This window comes from Anas platyrhynchos, chromosome 1 (genome assembly GCF_047663525.1).
Source record: "Anas platyrhynchos isolate ZD024472 breed Pekin duck chromosome 1, IASCAAS_PekinDuck_T2T, whole genome shotgun sequence".
Classification (NCBI taxonomy): domain Eukaryota; kingdom Metazoa; phylum Chordata; class Aves; order Anseriformes; family Anatidae; genus Anas; species Anas platyrhynchos.
In genome coordinates, this window is record NC_092587.1 from 205,517,307 (window position 1) to 205,535,897 (window position 18,591).

At 46.0% G+C, this 18,591-nt stretch overlaps 1 protein-coding gene and 1 non-coding gene across 3 annotated transcripts in view; both read right to left on the reverse strand.

Moving 5' to 3' along the window:
• The window catches only part of FCHSD2 (FCH and double SH3 domains 2), a 136,365-nt gene that overhangs the window by 106,886 nt on the left and 10,888 nt on the right, over window positions 1–18,591 (reverse strand). For both annotated transcript variants that reach the window (XM_027462102.3, XM_027462093.3), the window contains exon 3: window positions 1,417–1,462. In XM_027462102.3, the coding sequence (XP_027317903.2) occupies window positions 1,417–1,462 (46 nt within the window). The remainder of the gene's footprint in view (window positions 1–1,416; window positions 1,463–18,591) is intronic.
• On the reverse strand, window positions 9,032–9,103 carry TRNAP-AGG (transfer RNA proline (anticodon AGG)). Its single transcript has one exon. It is a non-coding gene; the product is annotated as a tRNA-Pro (tRNA).

Consider the following 18,591-nt stretch of genomic DNA (forward strand, 5'->3'; position numbering starts at 1 on the left):
CAGTGCTGTTCTTGAACTTATCGGGGACGAGGAGGCGATCCCACAGGGCTTCATTCCTGGGAGCAGCCACCCGAAGAGCCCCCGGTGCTGCAGCTGGACTGCTGGAAACGCTGGGGGTTTGTTGGTTGGTTTCTTTTTAAATGCAAGCATTTGAAAGCCTCGCTTGTTGAGGCTGAGCCTTCCAAATCTGAGAACTTAATTATTTTCCAACTTCCCGAGACCTCCCTTCAGCAAACACCAAAAAAGCCTCCGCGTATAAAAACCATTTCCAGTGTAGACCATTTGTGATTGACCTCAACTCCTCCACGTCATAACAAAAGAAATCACCACAGGATACCCGTTTTTAATCAAAGCTTCATTAAGCAGCTATCGATTCTGCTGCATTTAATCAAATGAAGTGCAACTGCCAACGTGAGCAACGCAAATTCACACCAAGAACTGGAGCACCAATGACTGCAGAGCCTTGTACCGCCACCACAAGCGCTCAGATGAAGCCCAGCACCCATCCCACTTGGCTCACTTACAACTTAATTATTTTTTATATTTATAATTTATTTGTAATTATATTTTTATATGCAACAACTTAATTATTTTTTTTTCCTGATACCACGTTAATTTAACCCATAGATCAGGGCTGGAAGCATCCTAGCACCAACCAGTGATCTCAGACTCCACCTCTGACACTGCCCCAGAACCGACAACATCAGGTACATCTCCAGCTGTATTTATTGTACGTTAAGCTCCACAAATTCCCTCGCTTGTATTTTCTTTTACTTTTAACCTATTTTAAAATAAAGTATTTTTAATCTGTTGTACTTGAACGTGAGCTCTAGGAGCCCTTACTGTAAGTTAAGCAGGCAGCTGCCCCTTCTTGGATGCTTTCTAATTTTGGAGCAAGGGAGAAAAAAAAATCCAATCCTCCCTCCTTTCTGACAAATAAAGCAAAATTCACTCCACTCCCTATCCCAAGCGTTAGGTCAAATCTGGTGGCTCTTATTCCAGCTGAATGGGAAGCTGCCCTTTCTGAAGAATGTAAATGTAAATTTACTTTGGACCAGATTCGCCAGAACGCATTTCTTCTCCAGCTGACCTGATTTTACTGCTTACTCAAACTTTGCACCAACTTCTGAGAAAGCCTGAAAGCATTGATTGACTTTCACGGAACAATTTTTAAGATGTTAAAAACCTCTTCTTTTACCCAAGAGCTTCCTCAAGCCCAAGTGTCCACGAAAACACAGGATGGGCTTAACTCCTGAACAAACAAACCGCCTGTTTCAGAATTTCAACAGGTTCTTCGTGCTAAGCAGCGTAAGGAAAGGATGCACAACAAAAATATACTCTGTGAAAAGTCTGCTAATGAATAAATCGCCTCCAGAGAACAATGCCATAGACGTGAAATTTAATCCAGGGCCTTACCTGTGCATATTCTTTCTCAATGGCAGCTCTTTTCTGACTGAACGCTCTGAAAAACAAAGTTGGGAAAAAAAATGGCATTAATACATACAGCAATACACCACAAATTCAATAATTTACTCAAAAGGAGTTTGTGCTAGGAAGTCTTTACAGTCAGATGAGCAACTAAAAAGCAAAATTGTTTGACAACTGTGTACCAGCAGCCTAGCAACTCGTGCATATGTGAAGTCCGCACGCAGTGTTCACATTTCCAAGTTTTCTTGGACAAATTCAGTTCCCAGGGCTACCGTGTAAATACCATTTACTTCATTAAAGGCTCATCAGCTTTCCCCTGGTACAGCCCAGGGAAGAATTTGGTGGGAGAGGATTTGGCTTCGTGCGTCTAGGCTTTAAAAACAAAGCCATATTTCTTCAACGTAGTGTTTTGTGCCTGCAGCTGGGGACAAGAGGCTCGTGAAGCCCTCGTGGTGCCCCAGCCACGTCCTGGTTTGCCCATCGTCACCTCTATATCGCGTCAGAGCTGCTTAGCTCAAGTCATTTTTGTGTCATCAGTGGCTTGGTGTCATTCCACGTGCAGCCAACAGCACAAGAAAACCTGATTTTGTTTAAATTAATTACACAATAATTATGGTGGCTAAGAAAACAATCCTCAGGAACATCCCATAACGAGGTTAACACCAATAAACAGAAAAGAAACGAGTTCTGAGCAGGCTTTCTGCTCCTGCCTACTGCCTTTTGCCCCCAAAGAGCATCCAGGGCATGACAGGCTCGGCCAGCACAACGCAAAGCAAGACCCCAAAGACAAGGGGAGAGCTCAAAACTCTTCCAAGATCCATGAGATCCCCAAAGAGCTGGCCCTATTTCGGCACTGACAATGTCTCCATGCTGTACAGTTGCCCAGCAGTGCCAGGTGAAGGTTCAGATGCTCGTAGAGAACCCTCTTTGTAAATATTTAAGGTATTTAATGTGCTACAAACCCATTTATTTCAGGTCTTCCAGTTCCCAAGTCCAATATCCCAGCCAGTTCAGCAAGCACGCCTGAAAACACAATTCCCTTTTCAAAAGGATCTGACTTTTACAAGCACAAATGGCTTCAGAGGTAGCTACGAGGAATACCCAAAATATGTTATCCACACTGCAAAGGTAACGAAACAAGCAGCCGACTTCAAACCCTAAATCTGGGAAGACTGCAAGGCAAAGGCCGTTATTTTCTAATTCTCAGCTAATCTTATTTGGAAACATATAATCAGAGCTAAATGCTGGGGGATAGTCGGTTTACACAAAGCGTGGATTTGGAGCCGCGTATTTCACCACGAGGCTGGTTTGTGTTTTTTTTTTTCCATACAAAACAAATTCCACTTAAACTAATTGCATAACAATAATTGTGACAGGCTGGAAGCGTAAGATATCCCCTACAAACCTGCCATATTAAGAGGTTTACACTGGAGAAGAAAAAACAAAAGCCTTCAACCGGCCCCGGTATAGAATTACAAAATACCATGCAAATCAAATTTACCCACAAAACCGACAGAAATTTTGGCCTCGGACTTGGCACGCCTGCAAGCTCCGGCACGAAGAAAAAGCCCCGTGCGGTAGCAGCTCCGTAAATGAGCAACGTTTTAGAGCAGTTTTAGGTTTTGCCCCGTAAAGCCCTGCTTAAAATTAAAATAAATAAATAAAAGAGGTGGCAAGACGTCACGTCATTCAGTTTGTACAACACCTAAGCTGGTGTTTGATCCGTGTTTGGGGGAATAACAAAAATGGGAAGCGCTGCAAGGCTGGCAGCATCAGCCATCTGCATTCCTTGAAGCTGCTCCGTGCTGCTTTGTGACTGCATTTCCCTCGATTAGTCAAACACAAAGCTGGTTTTAACCTCGGGACAGTTTATACAGGAATCCTTTTATGACACCATAAATACATCACAAAACACGCAGAGATATGAGACCGGAGGTAGGCAGATTTCCCAGGAGAAATTATTTCTAGCAGAAAAAAAAAAAAGAAAGATTCCCTAATAAATGCATCGTATTTTCTTAGCTAGGGAAACTGGAAAATTTTCCTGTGAGCATCTAGGATGGGATGTTCTTACTCTCACTGTCAGTCAGGACGGACAAGTTCATTCACATCAGGAAACGTTTGGCTCCCGACGTTAATAAAATGCTCTGCTACTGGAATGGTTTTAAGAAATCTGTTAGTGGGTCTGCAGGAAAGCAGTGATATTTCGGGTTTCTTTAAACTAGGATGTATTAATCGCTATTAATACACCCACAACCTAATGGTTAATTAAATCTAAGAGACGTTAGACTAATTGTGCACGCAGGGATGTTCAGGTTTTGTTTCTGCACAGTAATTCCTAAGCACTGGCTCTGTCCTGTGACCATTCTCATGCACTATGCTTATTTTCTTGCTCCCACCAAAACCAGCTCAGATGCACTTCAACTCCTTGCCTGTTTAAAAAGACAACAAGAAAGAATAAATGAAGTTCAACAATATTTGGTGTATGTTCTCAAGCTCTGGCCACCTAACATTTTCACTACAATACTTGCCACGATCCTCGTATTGCAAGGAAATCCTGACTTAGCCCCTTAAGTCTCCAAAAATGAAAAAAAAGCAATAAAAATCACACTCACCAGCAGGACAAGCTGCCACCGTGTAAAAACCATCGTGTTATTCCACATCCAGAGGGCAACCAGGTGCCTGTCTTTAAAAGAGCCTGCAGCTGGGGAACACCACTGTGCACCCGGGGAGGGAAGTCTCATCCAAGTCTCACTGGGGAAGTTTTCCCAATGGTTTCAACACAGGAGATCTAAAACTGAGAGGCAATGCCAGCCTCCCACATCATTTCCTCGCATGCTGCTGCCTACAGATACTCACTCAGCTTCCTGATATGGCTGAGAAGGACGAACCTGAGCCTGGAGAGACTACCAAGACCAGGAGGAGAAGTGGTCAAGTGGCAGCAAGTGTCCAAAACGCAAGCAGTGATCTCTCCAAAATGATTATTGTGGCAACGAGAGCCACAGGTGGGGCTGGAAAGGACTTCTCTTCCAGACTAAATACTGGTGGTATGAGTATCTGAAGAGGAGGAGGATGGAAATGGTTCTGCTACACAGCAGGACTTGACCCACCAACATCTCTCTGGTATGTTTCTCACTCTCAGGTATTTAAAGCACTCACCATCAATCAAATTAAAACAAGAAATGCAATGAAAAGCCCAGGTGCATTTGAAAGTTTTCACCATAAAGAAGCTGAACACCACGGAGTTTAGGCGGAACGACACACAAAGGCGATGTCCTGCGGGGCTGTCAGGGTCACTGGTGGATGGCTGTCCCCTGGGGTGGCATCACCCAAAGCTCCCATTTTCATAGATATCCGTGCATTAACACTGCAATGTACATTAATGCTTAGCCAGTCACAAATCTGAGGATGAAAGTCGCAGACTGCGTTAAAAAACAAAGCACGGTGACGGTGAATTACCCTATATATTAAAAAGCTCATTTAGCTACGTTTAGAAAGCTATGCAGCTAGACAAAATGTAAAAAGACACTTTATGTACGGGTCTACATGCATAAATAAGGATTAAAAATAAAAGGAGGACTGAATTTGTGTACGGTGAATCTATTTCCACTTGAAGGCTGAGAAACTCAACAGTGAGCCAAGCAGTGACCTGAACCACATCTGGAACGAGTCGCCGTGAGAAGTCGGGGCACACGATGGTCAAAATCCAGATGAAGAATTGGTACAACTCACCCAGCGTGAGCAGTTTGTGTTAATGCAGCTTTTGGGCTGTGGACATTCAGGTTAATTGTTGGGGAATTATACTGAAAAAAAAAAAAAACCTACAACTTATACATCAAACGCAAAGGACTTGAAAGCGTGCAAATCAGCAGCACATCTGAAACCTCCCGAAATATTCAGCCGTAGCAATGCACCTGTTTTCACTGACCTTGACCTGAGAGTCTCCAGTGAACGCTAACAAAAGGAAGGAGCAGCAAAGGAGCCGACACAGCCAGCTCTGGAGACAAGATCTCCCGCGTCAGCAAAATGTGCGGCACGGAATTGACACTTTCAGCACCATTCATCCGAAAGACGAAGAAAGGAGAGGGGTCTGAGGGGAATTACACACGCACACCCTTCACGGTGTAGCTCTTCAAACTCTTCTTTTTATTCTGTAATGCTAACGGAAGCAGAATGGCAAAGACAGCATCATTTTCTCCTTGCCAAGCTCACTGAGTTGACAAAGTAAAATGCACGTTGAAGATGCAGATCAATGGAGTAGATCTGCAAAGCTCCAATACAGTAAGAAAAAGAATGGAAAAAAAAAAAAGGAAAAGAACTGAAGGAATAACAGGTTTTGCATTGTTTTAACTTTTCTTTTTAGGTGTAATTTCAAAATTCAGTTTTAAATGATCCCATTTACCCCATCAAGTGGGGTCAAAGTCAAGAATTGTAGAGCACCCTGCAACTCATTTTATATTAAATCAATCCAAAGCGCAAGGAGGTGAATCAGCAAGTAGAGAGATACCTAAAATTTCCAGCTCCCCCCAAAAACAGATCAAGAATAATTCATGGCATCTGGGATTATGCCAGCAGAAAGCTAAGAGTTCCCAACTCCTCCCTATAACATAGGGAGTGCAAGCGCATGCAGTGGGCAACGATGCCCCAGCTACTGCTACATTGATTTAATTTTATTTTTTTTTAAGATGAAAGGAAACACAATTCCTAGTAACATTAAAATAAAAAGTAGGAGCTGAATGTTTTATTTTATTTTTAAATCAACCCAACCCACACACACCGGTGGAGGCAACCCCAGAAAAAGCGACTGCCAAAATTCTGTGCCAGGGAAGAATCAGGCAGGTGTTTGCTTCGAAGCATTCAGTCTTTTTGTAGCATTTCGGAGTAGAGCCGAGCAAAAATCACTACGGAACAGCCTCAAAACCACCTACTTAGCAGTGAATAAATGCATGAACGCTGTCTCTCGGCAGAAAAAGTCCCGATGCACCTCTCAAAAAGAAAAAAATCCAACCTGTGACAAGTTGAAGCACAGCGTTAGACATCAATTCCCTGCTTCCCTCAGCAGACAAAGGGATCCAGAACGCCTTTTACTATGCTAAGATGTATTTGGTGATGGAAAAGTGTTTATTCTGAGCAATGGAAACAGATCCCAAGACATCAGCGACAGCAACTACAACGCAGGTGAAATATTTACGCGCAAGATGGCACTGAGGGCTGCTTCCAGCTGTCTGCACTTTCATTTTTTATTTTTTTCCTTCGAGGTGGGGCTGTCACATCCATGCTGCCATCAACGTGGCCTCTCCTCTGGCATATCTGGCAAGCAAAACACCGAAAAGCAGAGCAGGAGGTGGCCCCCACAGGGCACGGCGCTGCCGCACCCGGCCCTGGCTGGATGCAGAGGGCCAGCTGCCAGCAGGACTTTGTCCTGCTCCCCGTCACGCCAACGGGGCCGTCCTGCCAGCTTTCCACCCACCTTCTTGGTCACTTATCGGTGTCCCCAGCTACAAAGGTGCTGCAGGAGATTGTCTTGAAAGCCTTGATGAAGTCCACGTGTTCAGCTGCTGCTCCTTCCACAGCCAAGGCCGCCTCAGGCAGCAGCTGAGGTGTCCCAGCCTCTTCCCAACCCCAAACCCCCCCAGGTCCCTCAGCCGCTCCTCACAGGACTTTTACTCAAAGATTTTCTCACAGCATTCACTTTGGGGTCGCTGGTGCTGAGGCATCCCAAAATGGCGGGCTCACACCAGGCCATGTGGGAGTCTGGCACTGCCCTGCTCTGGATTTACCACCTCTGCGCCTTCCTGAAGCTGTTCCTGGTGGCAATAACCTCGTGTCCTGTGGGACAGGGATTTTGGGGGATGCTACTTTTTGGGAAGCCCCAAGAGGGAAGGGGTTGGGGGCTCTTGTAGGGCCGTGAGCCTTCCCTCACTCCTCATAGCACAGGAGCATGAGGTGGGATGCCTCAGCCCCACAGAGCACCACCTCGAGGCCCAAAAGCTGTAAAAATCGACTCAAATCTTCCCCTATTATGTTGAAAGGGGAGTGTGCCCCCAGCTTCGGCCCCGGGAGAAGCTTCCCAAGAGGGGGCTGCAGTGTGGCTGCATTTCAGCAGCCCGAACCCCAAAACTGGGGGAAGTTTTTCAGTCCTGGTCAGGAAACCTCAGTGAGGCCGGTCAGCTGGAGGCAGGAGGGCACTGCCTGCATCTGCTGCTGGAGATTTCTGTAGGGAAATTGTTCATTTCCCAGTGAAACACATCCAAAAAATCCTATATTTTCCTAACTTCCTCTTAGTATCCATCAAATCAAGGGCTCAGACTTGGTTGTAACGTTCCCAAAAGATGTCACGATCAGATCTCATCTCAGAATAACCAAAAAAAGCCTAATTTGGGTCCCAGGCCCTTCCCCAGCTTCGGAGCCCTTCTCTGGCCACGCTCCAGGGCCTCGATGTCCTTCTGGGAGTGAGGGGCCCAAAGCTGAACCCAGCACTCGAGGGGCGGCCTCAGCAGAGCAGAGCCCAGGGGGACGAGCACCTCCCTGGCCCTGCTGGCCCCACAGCTCCTGTTGAGCTCATCACTCACCCAAAGGCCCCATCCCATTTTCCCCAGTAAGGTGGGAAACACCCCGTAACGAATCACTATCATATAATTAAACACGTGCTTTAATTGGGTTCTTAATTTAATGTCAGTATCAATAAATGTGTCACAAACCAAGTTGCTCCTCCAGGAGCCCCCATACATGCAGGGCCAGGCTGCATTAATATTCCCTTTCCACATCCAGCAGAGACAAAGCTCACCTACCCACAGCCATAATTAATCCCCCAAAATGCTTCATCACGATGAGACTCTCAGATGCCACACGTTAATAACCTCCCCTTCGTTTATTTTGTTTACCCCAAGCAGAATTACCACTACTGAGGCATTTCAAACGACACGCATGAAATCCCAGGCATCCGAAGGATGAATTATATTTACCGAAAAGCACCGATTTCGTGTTATCTGTACACGCACACACACACACCTCAGGAGCAGCAGCTGGAGCTGGGTTATTCAGATGAGAAACGTGCTTCTAATGAGGGGGCTCCTGTTAGCTCCAATCCAGCAGGCAAGCGCACGTGTGGCTCTTCAAAGAAGGGAAAGAGCAGGGCCCGCTTCAAAGAGGCGACTTAAAGCACTACACACAGAGTAGGGAGAACGAGCAGAAGGGATTTTCATCACACGGTCCCCACGGCTTCACACCAGAGAGTTTTGTAGGGTGGGGAGTTCACATGGGCACGCCAAGGGCTGGCTTTCCCTGTTCCAAGGGAAACTTGTCTCAACAGAGGCAGCGCTGTCGATGGAAGGCAGGAACAGAAGCATCTCGGTGCCTACAGCATCAGAAGTCACCGCCAGCATTGTGGTTCAACGCAAATAGCTGACGGGCAACTGGAAAGCTCTCTGAGCTTCCTCAGGTTTATGGGAAGTTGGGAAGTTCAGACATGGCATCAGCAGAATGCAAAAAATGGATATTTGAGGGGAGAATTACCCTCCCTGCCCTCGATGCCATGCTCGATGCACCCCAGGGTACAGTCCTGGCCCTCCTGGCATGCTGCTCTCCATCCATCTAGATAAAAGGAGGGCTCGTCCGGGATTTGAACCCGGGACCTCTCGCACCCTAAGCGAGAATCATACCCCTAGACCAACGAGCCGCTGTGATGTTACTCCTTTGAGCACCCGTTACGCCTTCCAGAACAGAAAACCAAAGCAATTGGGTTACGTGGCCTTACAGGGTGACATTAAGCTGCACCACACAGCTGTAATTACGCCAGCCTGAGATTTTGGAGAAGGCTCAGTGCTTCTGCTGAAACCAGTGGTAACCTCCTCCTGTTCTCAGCAGCCAGCTGCAAAGTCATAGAGAACATTAGCACTAAAAAACAGCCTAAAACCCCCCAAAAAACCTCCAAACCCTTTTAGGTATGTTCACAAGCTACTACATATACATTGCTCCGTTCTTTTTCTGCGTGTTGGAAGCAACACACAGCCCAGAGCCTGCCATCTGGCAGCAGATCAGACCAAAGGCTGGCTTATCCTGATCACAAAAACCACAATAAACTGGTCAAAAGAGCAGCTAAAACCATAGCACACCGGTCTGAGCAGTCACCAGTTTCCTGTTGACTCTTCAGCTGAAAAAAAAAATGAAAACCCAGACACTACCTGCTTTTTAAATGAAAGTCTAACTTGAAAATCCGTACTGCACTCAGCGTTAGGGCGTTGCTTCTACTAATGACATGTGAAGCTCGCAGAAGATCGATCCATTGATAAACATCAATAAAAGGAAACGTATTTGACACATCTGCATCGAAAAGTGTGAGAAAGCAGCCTTAGTGACCACACGCAGCTGATTTTCATCTCTTCTAGCCAGAAGATGCTTCCTGCCACAATTTCTGCTCGCCCACCATGCTCACACCGATCAGACAATGCTGGTGGCATTGCACTGACACACCAAAAACCACCCAAGGACAAGGCACACAGCCTTAATTTTGCTGCAATGCTTTTATCATGATGAACAGTTTGTTTTCTCCAACTACCTTTGTGCCAACACCGCCAGCTCCAAGAACAGGGCAAAGGAGCTCACGCATCTGCGTCCATCCATCCAACTGGCTCAACTGCCTTGGAAAAGCACAGACAATTTCGTTTTAGATATTCTACACTAGCCAGTGGGATTTTTTTCTTGTCCAAGCAGGCTACGGGGACATTTCCTTCCCAAATCAACCTGGAAAATAGAAGAGGTAGAGAAATCCCCGCAAGGAAGTGGTTCAAAGGCTCTGGATGCAAGGAGGCATAATGTTTCTTTCTCAACATGCATAGGGGAGATCAGTTTCCACCTAATTCAGCATATATAAAAGAATTAATTCCTTTAAAAAAAACCCTTACCTGAATGAAACAGATCCCTTCCTAGAATTGTAACTGTTTTATAAATGCACTCTTTAACCTTCCAGGTTTATTTGATAAAGCAGAGTCAGCAGCATTTTTATCAGGGAGCAAAAGTCTGGATCCCTCAGCGCACACATTTCCCTGCTGGGTTGGAGCGATACCAGCACTGCTACTCGTGTTCTTCCCACTGAAGACTTTGTACCACTCATTAAATAACCTCTAAAATAAACCACTGCCCCGATTTGAGTACGAAGCATCACTGTTAAAACAGTTTTTCTGCTTAGATTTGGTTCGGCTTCATTTCTCCGACCTTCAGCTAACCTTGCTGCCTGACATGTCGGCGTGAGGTTGGTCACCAGCCACTTCTGCTTGGAGATCCACACACACCGTTTTTCCCCAGGTCTCGTAGAAAGATGTTCGTCAACGTTCCTATCAGAGCACATCTCGGCTCTGGGGACTTGTTCTCGTACCACAGGCACCCCATTTTTGCCCACAAGGAATCTGTGAGCCAGCACAAGAAGCCAGCATTGCCCTGGTTTCACCAAGGGCAAGTTGTGCCTGACCAATCTGGTGGCCTTCTGCGATAGGGTGACTGCACCAGTCAACAAGGGAAGACCAACCAATGTCATCTACCTGGACTTCTGTCCTTTGATGTGGTCCCACATGACATCCTGGTCTCCAAATTGGAAAGAGATGGATTTGAAGGGTGGGTCATTGAGTGGATAAGGAGTTGGGTTGATGGTCAACAGCTCCATGTCCAGGTGGAGGCCGGTGACGAGCGGTGTCCCTCAGGGATCTGTCTTGGGATCAGTGCTGCTTAATATCTTCATCAACGACATCGATGATGGGATCGAGTGCATCCTCAGCAAGTCTGCAGATGACACCGAGCATCCAGAGGGCCACGAAGGTGATCAGAAGGCTGGAGCACCTCTCATTGCCACCTTTCAGTACTTGAGGAGGTCTTACAAAAAGATGGAGGGCTCTTTACTCATGTAGATAATGATAGGACAAGGGGGGGATGGTCTTAAACCAAAAGAAGACAGATTTAGATTAGACATTAGGATGAAATTCTAGGATATAAGGGCGATGAGGCACTGAACAGGTTGCCCAGAGGAGCTGTGGATGCCCCATCCCTGGAGGTGTTCAAGATCAGGTTGGACGGGCCCTTGGCCAACGTGATTTAGTGGGTGGCATCCCTGCCCATGGCAGGGGGTTGGAGTTAAACAATCTTTAAGGTCTCTTCCAACCCGAGCCATCCCATTATTTCCTGCCTGGGAATCAACTTGAGGTCTGCCTGTGTCAAGGACACCTTGAAACTCCCAAAGAACGTGTATCTGTAATATCAAGAAACTCCCAGCTTGCTGAGTGTAAAAGCAAAAAAAAAAGTGGATTTTCCTGAAACTGGATTTTCACATACGTGCTCTTTGCATCCTTCTTAAAATATTCAGCCCTTCTGACCGACGACTGAAGCAGCTCTTCTCTCCTTCACGCACCCTTCACCACGACACACGTCTGCCTTTTCAGTTTTCCCCGAGCAAATAGCAGCTGCCAGATCTGCCCAGCCCTTTTATAGCCGGGTACACAAACATTCCCCGGCCATTCAACCCCTGCAGAACATTTCACCACCCTCGAGGAGTCCCGCTCCGTATTTCCACTCCTCTTCTGCTCCACAGAGAGTTTACGGTAACTCACCAAACGCATCTCCGTGTTGTGATGAGAAGTACCCTTTTCCTGCCACTATAACTCATTATTTCGGGCAGCTTTGCTCCAGCTTGTCCTTCGGAGTGTTTACTCTTGAAGTAGCCACTTATTCTCCACTAAGATAAACTACACTAAAGGAAAATGCTCTTGAATGTAAACAGAGATATTACAGCAGAAGGCATTTCAGCCAATTTGGAGAAAATCTGCTTCTAACTTAAGTCAGCACGGAGTAAAACACGTAACAAAAACCTGGAAGGGAGGCAGAGCTAGAAACGACACCCTGTTATCACCAAGCCCCATCCCTGACATGGAGCGTAACCGTTTCTAAACACAGCCACAGGTCTTCATCCTCCTCCTGGATGCACGAGGATCCCGAGGGAATTCAAGCAGAGCAAGCTTCACCTGCAAGAAACGCGTGGCAGCGAACTGCAAGGCTGAATCTCGGCCATTTTACTGCGGAGCAGGGCTCCTGTAAACAGAGAGCCAAGCAGCTCCCCTTATCTCCTGCAGACAAACTCCTCCAAGCGACCTTGGCACACGGCTTTACGAGCGATCAGCTGCTGTTCCCTGGCAATTTGTTCTTCCACCTGCATTTCATTCCAAGGAGAAAAAAAAAGCAGAACTAATTTACCTGCTGTCTGGCTCTGGTTATGCAAGGCAAGATCCTGAACTGGCACGGGTCAGCGGGTGCAAGTTTGGGTGTTCTTTACAAGGTGCATAACGCACGGGTTTGTTATATTTGTAAGTGAAAGGGGTTTTAGCGCAGTATATAAGGCACACCCAGTCATAAAGTTGCTCAATTTAAACTAAAAATTGATATTCTGAATTCTTGGTGCAACAGTGGAATCGTAGGAAAAATCCCAGAGTCATTAGGGTTGGAAAAGCCCTCCAGGATCACCTGCTCCACCCACCCCCTACCACCAATGTCACCCCCAAGCCCTGTCCCCAAGCACCACGTCCAACCTCTCCTTGAACACCCCCAGGGACGGGGACTCCCCCACCTCCCTGGGCAGCACAAAGCCATGAGCACAGACCCGGGTTCAAACAGATATCGATGATTTTGTCAGCTCTTGGCCTTCCGCTTGATCAGGAGCTTCTCCTTCCTAAAGATCAGGAGCTTCTCCTCCCCCTAAAGCCATCAGAAATTACTAAGCAATTTTCTTTCTCGTTTCAGTTTCAAGCACGCTTTTAGCCTGGCATTTTATTACGCATTAAAACGTTCTGATCCCCACCGCCTGCGACAAACGACTCTCTTAAAGCATGAAATATCCTTAACTCGTGCCCGAACAATGATCCTCTAGCAGTGCACACGGGGAAAAAAAAAAAAAATCCAGACAACATTAAACAGCGAGAAACGCACCCACCATAAATCACATCGCTGTACAGTTTGGGATTAGGATGAGTTGCCACTAGCAACAGAGCCCAAAAAAAGAAATCAATTCTCTCCCTATATATAGAGAGAGTCCTCGGAGCCTGCAACGGAGTCAATGTTTTCAGCAATTTGTCTCGGGGAGGTATTAGCAAGCCAGCATGTGAGCAGAGAAACATGACAGCCAGACGCAGAACAACCCTAAAACAACGTTTTTTTCTCCCTTTAAACAGAATAATAATAAAAAAGAACAACTGGAAAGATGCTGATGAGAGCGAATATTTCATTCACCCTCTTCGTAATAAAGGCAGGCAGTCTTTACAGCAGTAGTGTTTACAATAAATATGACAAGTGGTTTTCTAGCTGACATGTATTTCAAATTATCACTGATCTTTTTTTTGCTTTAAACGGAGAAACCAAACAATAAAAGTGACAATTTGGACACACGCAAAGGTATTTCTGCTGACGGCTTACCCAGAACTGATTCATCGCATTCAGCGTTATTTGGTGTTTCTCTAAATACCAGCACGTTGTAATTCCGAGGTTACCGAGAGCTGCAAGAAAACGGGGGTGTGACAAGTCCCTTTGATCCCCCCCCCCAGCACCTTTCATCATCCAGGCAGCTCCTTTCAGCCTGGAGCTGCAAAATGTTTTGCGGGAGGCAGCGACAGAGATCTCACCTTGCTCATCTGTCACATTTCGGGGATCTTGACGGCGCCTCCCAGCTTAATGACAAATATTTCTTTCCTTCCTTTACCTTTAGTTTCAACGCATCCACTTTTTCTGTAAATAATGCACTTTACAAGGTTACGTTTTCAGCAGCATTGACAGAAGTCAAATGCTTTGTTTTAATTCATACAACAAGAATTACCATCACGTTTTTTCCTCGTAAAAGGCAGATGCTGTCCTAGCAGTGCACATCCCATATCCTGGGTTAGTTTTATTCATTTTTTTTGAGAGTGCTTTTTAGTAATCCACTGGAAAAATTCAGTCCAAACTGTAAAAATTATCTGTGGGTAATTTATCTGTATCTTGGGTTATTCCTTATGAAGTTCCTTATGAAGTTTTGGGGCGGGAACACAAGATAAAACTGACGACAACTGGAGAAAAAGGAAGGAATTTCAGGTGGTGTCACCCCAAAAGCCAGGTGAACCAACGCAGCTTACATCTCTGAATGCAGATATAAGAATAAGAAGGCAGATTCACCACACAGCTCTGATGAAATGCTGCTGGTCACAGGTTTTTTTTGGATATTCAGCCTGGTCATACAACAGATGAAGGAATGGGATCCCTCAGGCGCTAAGAAATGCGATTTGCACGATCCTCCTCCCCACCAACCTCTCACCAAAGCCTTTCCCAGCCAAAACGATTCAACACTACATTATTTTTAGAGGCTGTGGTCCACACACATCATGGAAAATCAAGGATCTCTGCCACTGAGAGCACCTGTTCCAGCCAAGCCTCAGTAAAGCCCCTCTGTTCCCAGCTATTTGGGGATTTCCACCTTCTCTGAGCCAGGTGGGACTTGGAAGAAGCCACAAGAGAGACACCAAAACTGACCCCAAATGCGGGAAGCACGGTTCTTTGTGGCAATAAAGAGCAAAGGAACAAAGCACACTCCTGGAGGCAGAGCACCTGCTAGGTAAAAAGGGAAAAAACACCCTAGGATTTCCTTCCCAGGGCTGGCAGGGCACTGCCTGTCCTTGAACCAGGTCTTCTCACCTCGTTTCTGGAATGAGGGGAAGTTCTTCCTTCCACCCATTTAATCTGGTTCCCTACCCAGAGAAAGAAAGGCCAGACAGAGCCCAGCTCTATCTTTTTTTTTCCAAAAAAGCAGAAACTTAAAGTCTACTGCCACCCAGCCTCTTGAAAAGGACATTTAAAAGGCTACAAGAAGCCTTTTCTTCTTGACACTGTCTCTTCTTCACCTTGCTTCCAACCTGCAACAGCAGCAGCTGCTACAAACACCTGGGCAGGGGAAGGAAAATCCTCCCCAAGGGCAAACGCAGCTCGGGTGCTTCAGTGGGAATTAAGAAATCAGTTTTTCTTATACCTGTAGTGGAAATTCCTTTACAGGAACGGAACTTTTTTTATTTTTCCTGATTGAAAAGCCCCAGGAAAAGCAGAAGTGAAGCAGGGGAAGATAAGGCAGAGTGTTTCAAACATCAACAAAATCGGGGCCAACCCTTCCCTAGGGTAAGGTTGAGGTAGGCTGCTAATTTTAGAAAGAAAAAAAATAATTAAAGGGTGAGCAGATCAACTTCTGGAGCAGGCAGATCTGTTTCAGGCACTCACAGAACGGTTTGGGTTGGAAGGGACCTGAAAACATCATCCGCTTCTGGGCATGGACACCTTCCACTCCATCAGCTTGCTCACGGGAGAGTAGAAAAGATTTGGGATGTGTCTGGATTCAGGAAAACATCTCCTGGGCTGTAAAGATCCCATCGTGGTTCTTGTGAGTGTCGCTAACGGGACAGGAGCACTGCAGCACCTCCAGGTGAAGGACTTGGCATTAAGCAGCTCCAGCAACCAGAGAACATCAAAGCAACCTTGCTATGGGAGATGAAAGCACCACGCTCCATAATCTAGCCCACGGTGTTTAAAAGACTTCCCAAAACTCAGAACAAAGCCTGCTTTCGACAGCCACAGCCCCCTGAGCTCTCCAGCAGTGGTAAACCGTGGCTGCAGGTCACAGAAAGTGTTTGGACCAGGAATTGCTACAAATTCCACCAGCAGACCCAAAGATGTTGGTTACAGAAAGCACTGCAGCACCCACAAGGTATTAACGTGCTGCTATATGGAGAGCTGAGGTCCTTTAAGAGCAAGAAAAAGGTGAGATTGGCCAAAGATGTAGAAAGGAAATCAAATCATGAGCCTTAAATCTTTCTGATCACAAATTCACCCATCTTTCTGCTGGTATACCTGAAAATAGTGACAGAAAGCACTCCCCTTCCCCTCACCCTCTGGATTCTCAGTTTCACAAAGATTTATTGCCTGCTTTTGTATGGAGAAAGGAAAAATCACCTAATATAAAAAGATTTGCAAACAACCCAGGGATAGCTTCAGTGAAAAGAATGGCATTTGGTTAATTATGAGGTCCTGAAAAGCAGAACACCCAGCTCTAAAAACACACGCTCATCCATGTTACCTGGTTTGGAGGTTTGCTGTACAGACATGCCACTTCAACAGCACCCCGCTAAAAAAGCACAGTCCCATTTAATTGTCACCTCCAGGGGCGTTAAATGGAAGAGGGGGGGAAAAAAAATAGTCATGGTCCTCTAAGCAAAAGTGTGTGGATGCTGCTGGCTTCCTTATCACTCAACCTCATCTAGAAGGTCCAACCTCTCCATCTCCTTGCTCTCCAGTGCAGTCCCACAGCTTCTGGCCTTCTAAATTTATCAATTTAGAGTGCAAAGCCAGCAAGATCTGCTCCCCAGTCTTCTGTCTGGACATAATTTCAGGTACAGGCTTGCATTAAATAAACATAAATCACATCAGCGCTCACGGGGGAACGCAGCAGGCTCGTGTCAGCCACCCAATTATCTCCCCCAGAAAAATGATTTCCTCCCATCCGATACTGGGGAGGAGAAATGATACTGGGGAGCAGAAACCACGGCTGTTCCTCCGGGTAAGAGGACAGGGAAAGGTGCTGTCAGGGGAACAGCTGCAGCACAGGATGGAGGTGGAGCAGGGAGAGGAATTCCCGCTGGGGAGATACCTGGAGGCACGTCTGGTTTCGAAGAGCATCCGTGTGCTCTGGGGTTGCCGGGATAATAAATTACCAAGAGCTTATCACCGCGTGCTAGTGCTGTAGGAGCTGGCAAAATAAACTCAAAGATTCAGGCTTCGTTGTGATTTATGATAAAAACCCCTCGATGGGTCTCTCCGCTTGTTCATTCTTCCTTCTACTTTGGATGGAACTGAATATTGGGGGTAAATTCGGTAAAAGTGGTGTTTCTGGGTCTATGAACTGCGTGTTTATAGAGCTGGGGGATGCCAAGGCCGCAGCAGATCTCGTATAGAAAGTGTGAACGCTCTGCCTGTGTGCTGTGCCTCTCACACAGCTCTGTGGGCTAAAAACACGGGGAAGAATGGTAGAGGAGTGAGAACATGAAGATAAAAATCAGAAGTAGGACTTGTTTTTAAGCCAGGTGTTCCCAGGCAGCTATATTTACCTGCCATCTGATTTAGTCCACCTGGATCACATGGGGTTGATGAGAAACAACCACCCAAAGTCATGATTGAAAGACAGGACAGGCACCCGGGGCACAGAAAGCAGCAGGCAGAGGGCAAAAAAACCACCGTGCTGCCTGCTCGTAACCCTCTGCCTGCTCAGGGTGTTTTAGGAAAAACAGGCAAATATTGATTTTTAGGTCAAACAGCGCCATATGCCAGGCTGCTGAATTTTCTGTAAGTGTTTCAAGACAGAAAGTGCTAATTACTTCAAGGGAAGACAACTTCTACTATGCTGGTGAAAGACTGAAATGCTTTGGTCAATTTGGGTTCAATTTAAAAAAAATAATAAAAAAAATTAAGGCCTTCATTTCTGTCTTCCTAACTTCCAGAATTAAAACCAAAAGTATTTCTTCCTTAAAAAAGAGTTTGGAGTAACTTCTCAAGTTTCCAGCCATCCCTAAGATCGCCAAGAACATCTCCCAGAGAATAAAAGTTCATTCATTCTGCTATTTAAACACCTTCAACAGTACCTTTGATCTGGGATCATCTCAGAGTGTCATACCCTCAGGAAAAATCGTGGCTTGTTTGGGTTCTCTGGATGCCTGACGGCACCCACCCAGACGTGGGGCGAGGAATATTTCACCCAACTCACAACGCTCTGACAAGGAATGGCTCCAAACATCAAGAATTCGGGCAAATCTAGGGATAGCATCCACGTTTACTGCAGCACACGGGGAAAAAAAATAGTTTTAGTTAGTTTTCTCAAGCATTAAATGGAAAAATTGCATTTATTTCTCAAGTGATACAACTGAACTCTTACCAGAATTAATTCAATCAGAAGACTAACTTAATGCACTCTCTGATTCATTGTGGCAAGCTGTTGCTAAAACTTTAAAACCTAATAAAGCACACGCACGAAACCCCACTACTTTGAGCTATTATAAAACTGTAATTCATTGGGAGCACCCAGCCTGGAATTGCTTCGGTTCGTGCTGAAGCTGATGGGGTTTTACAGCA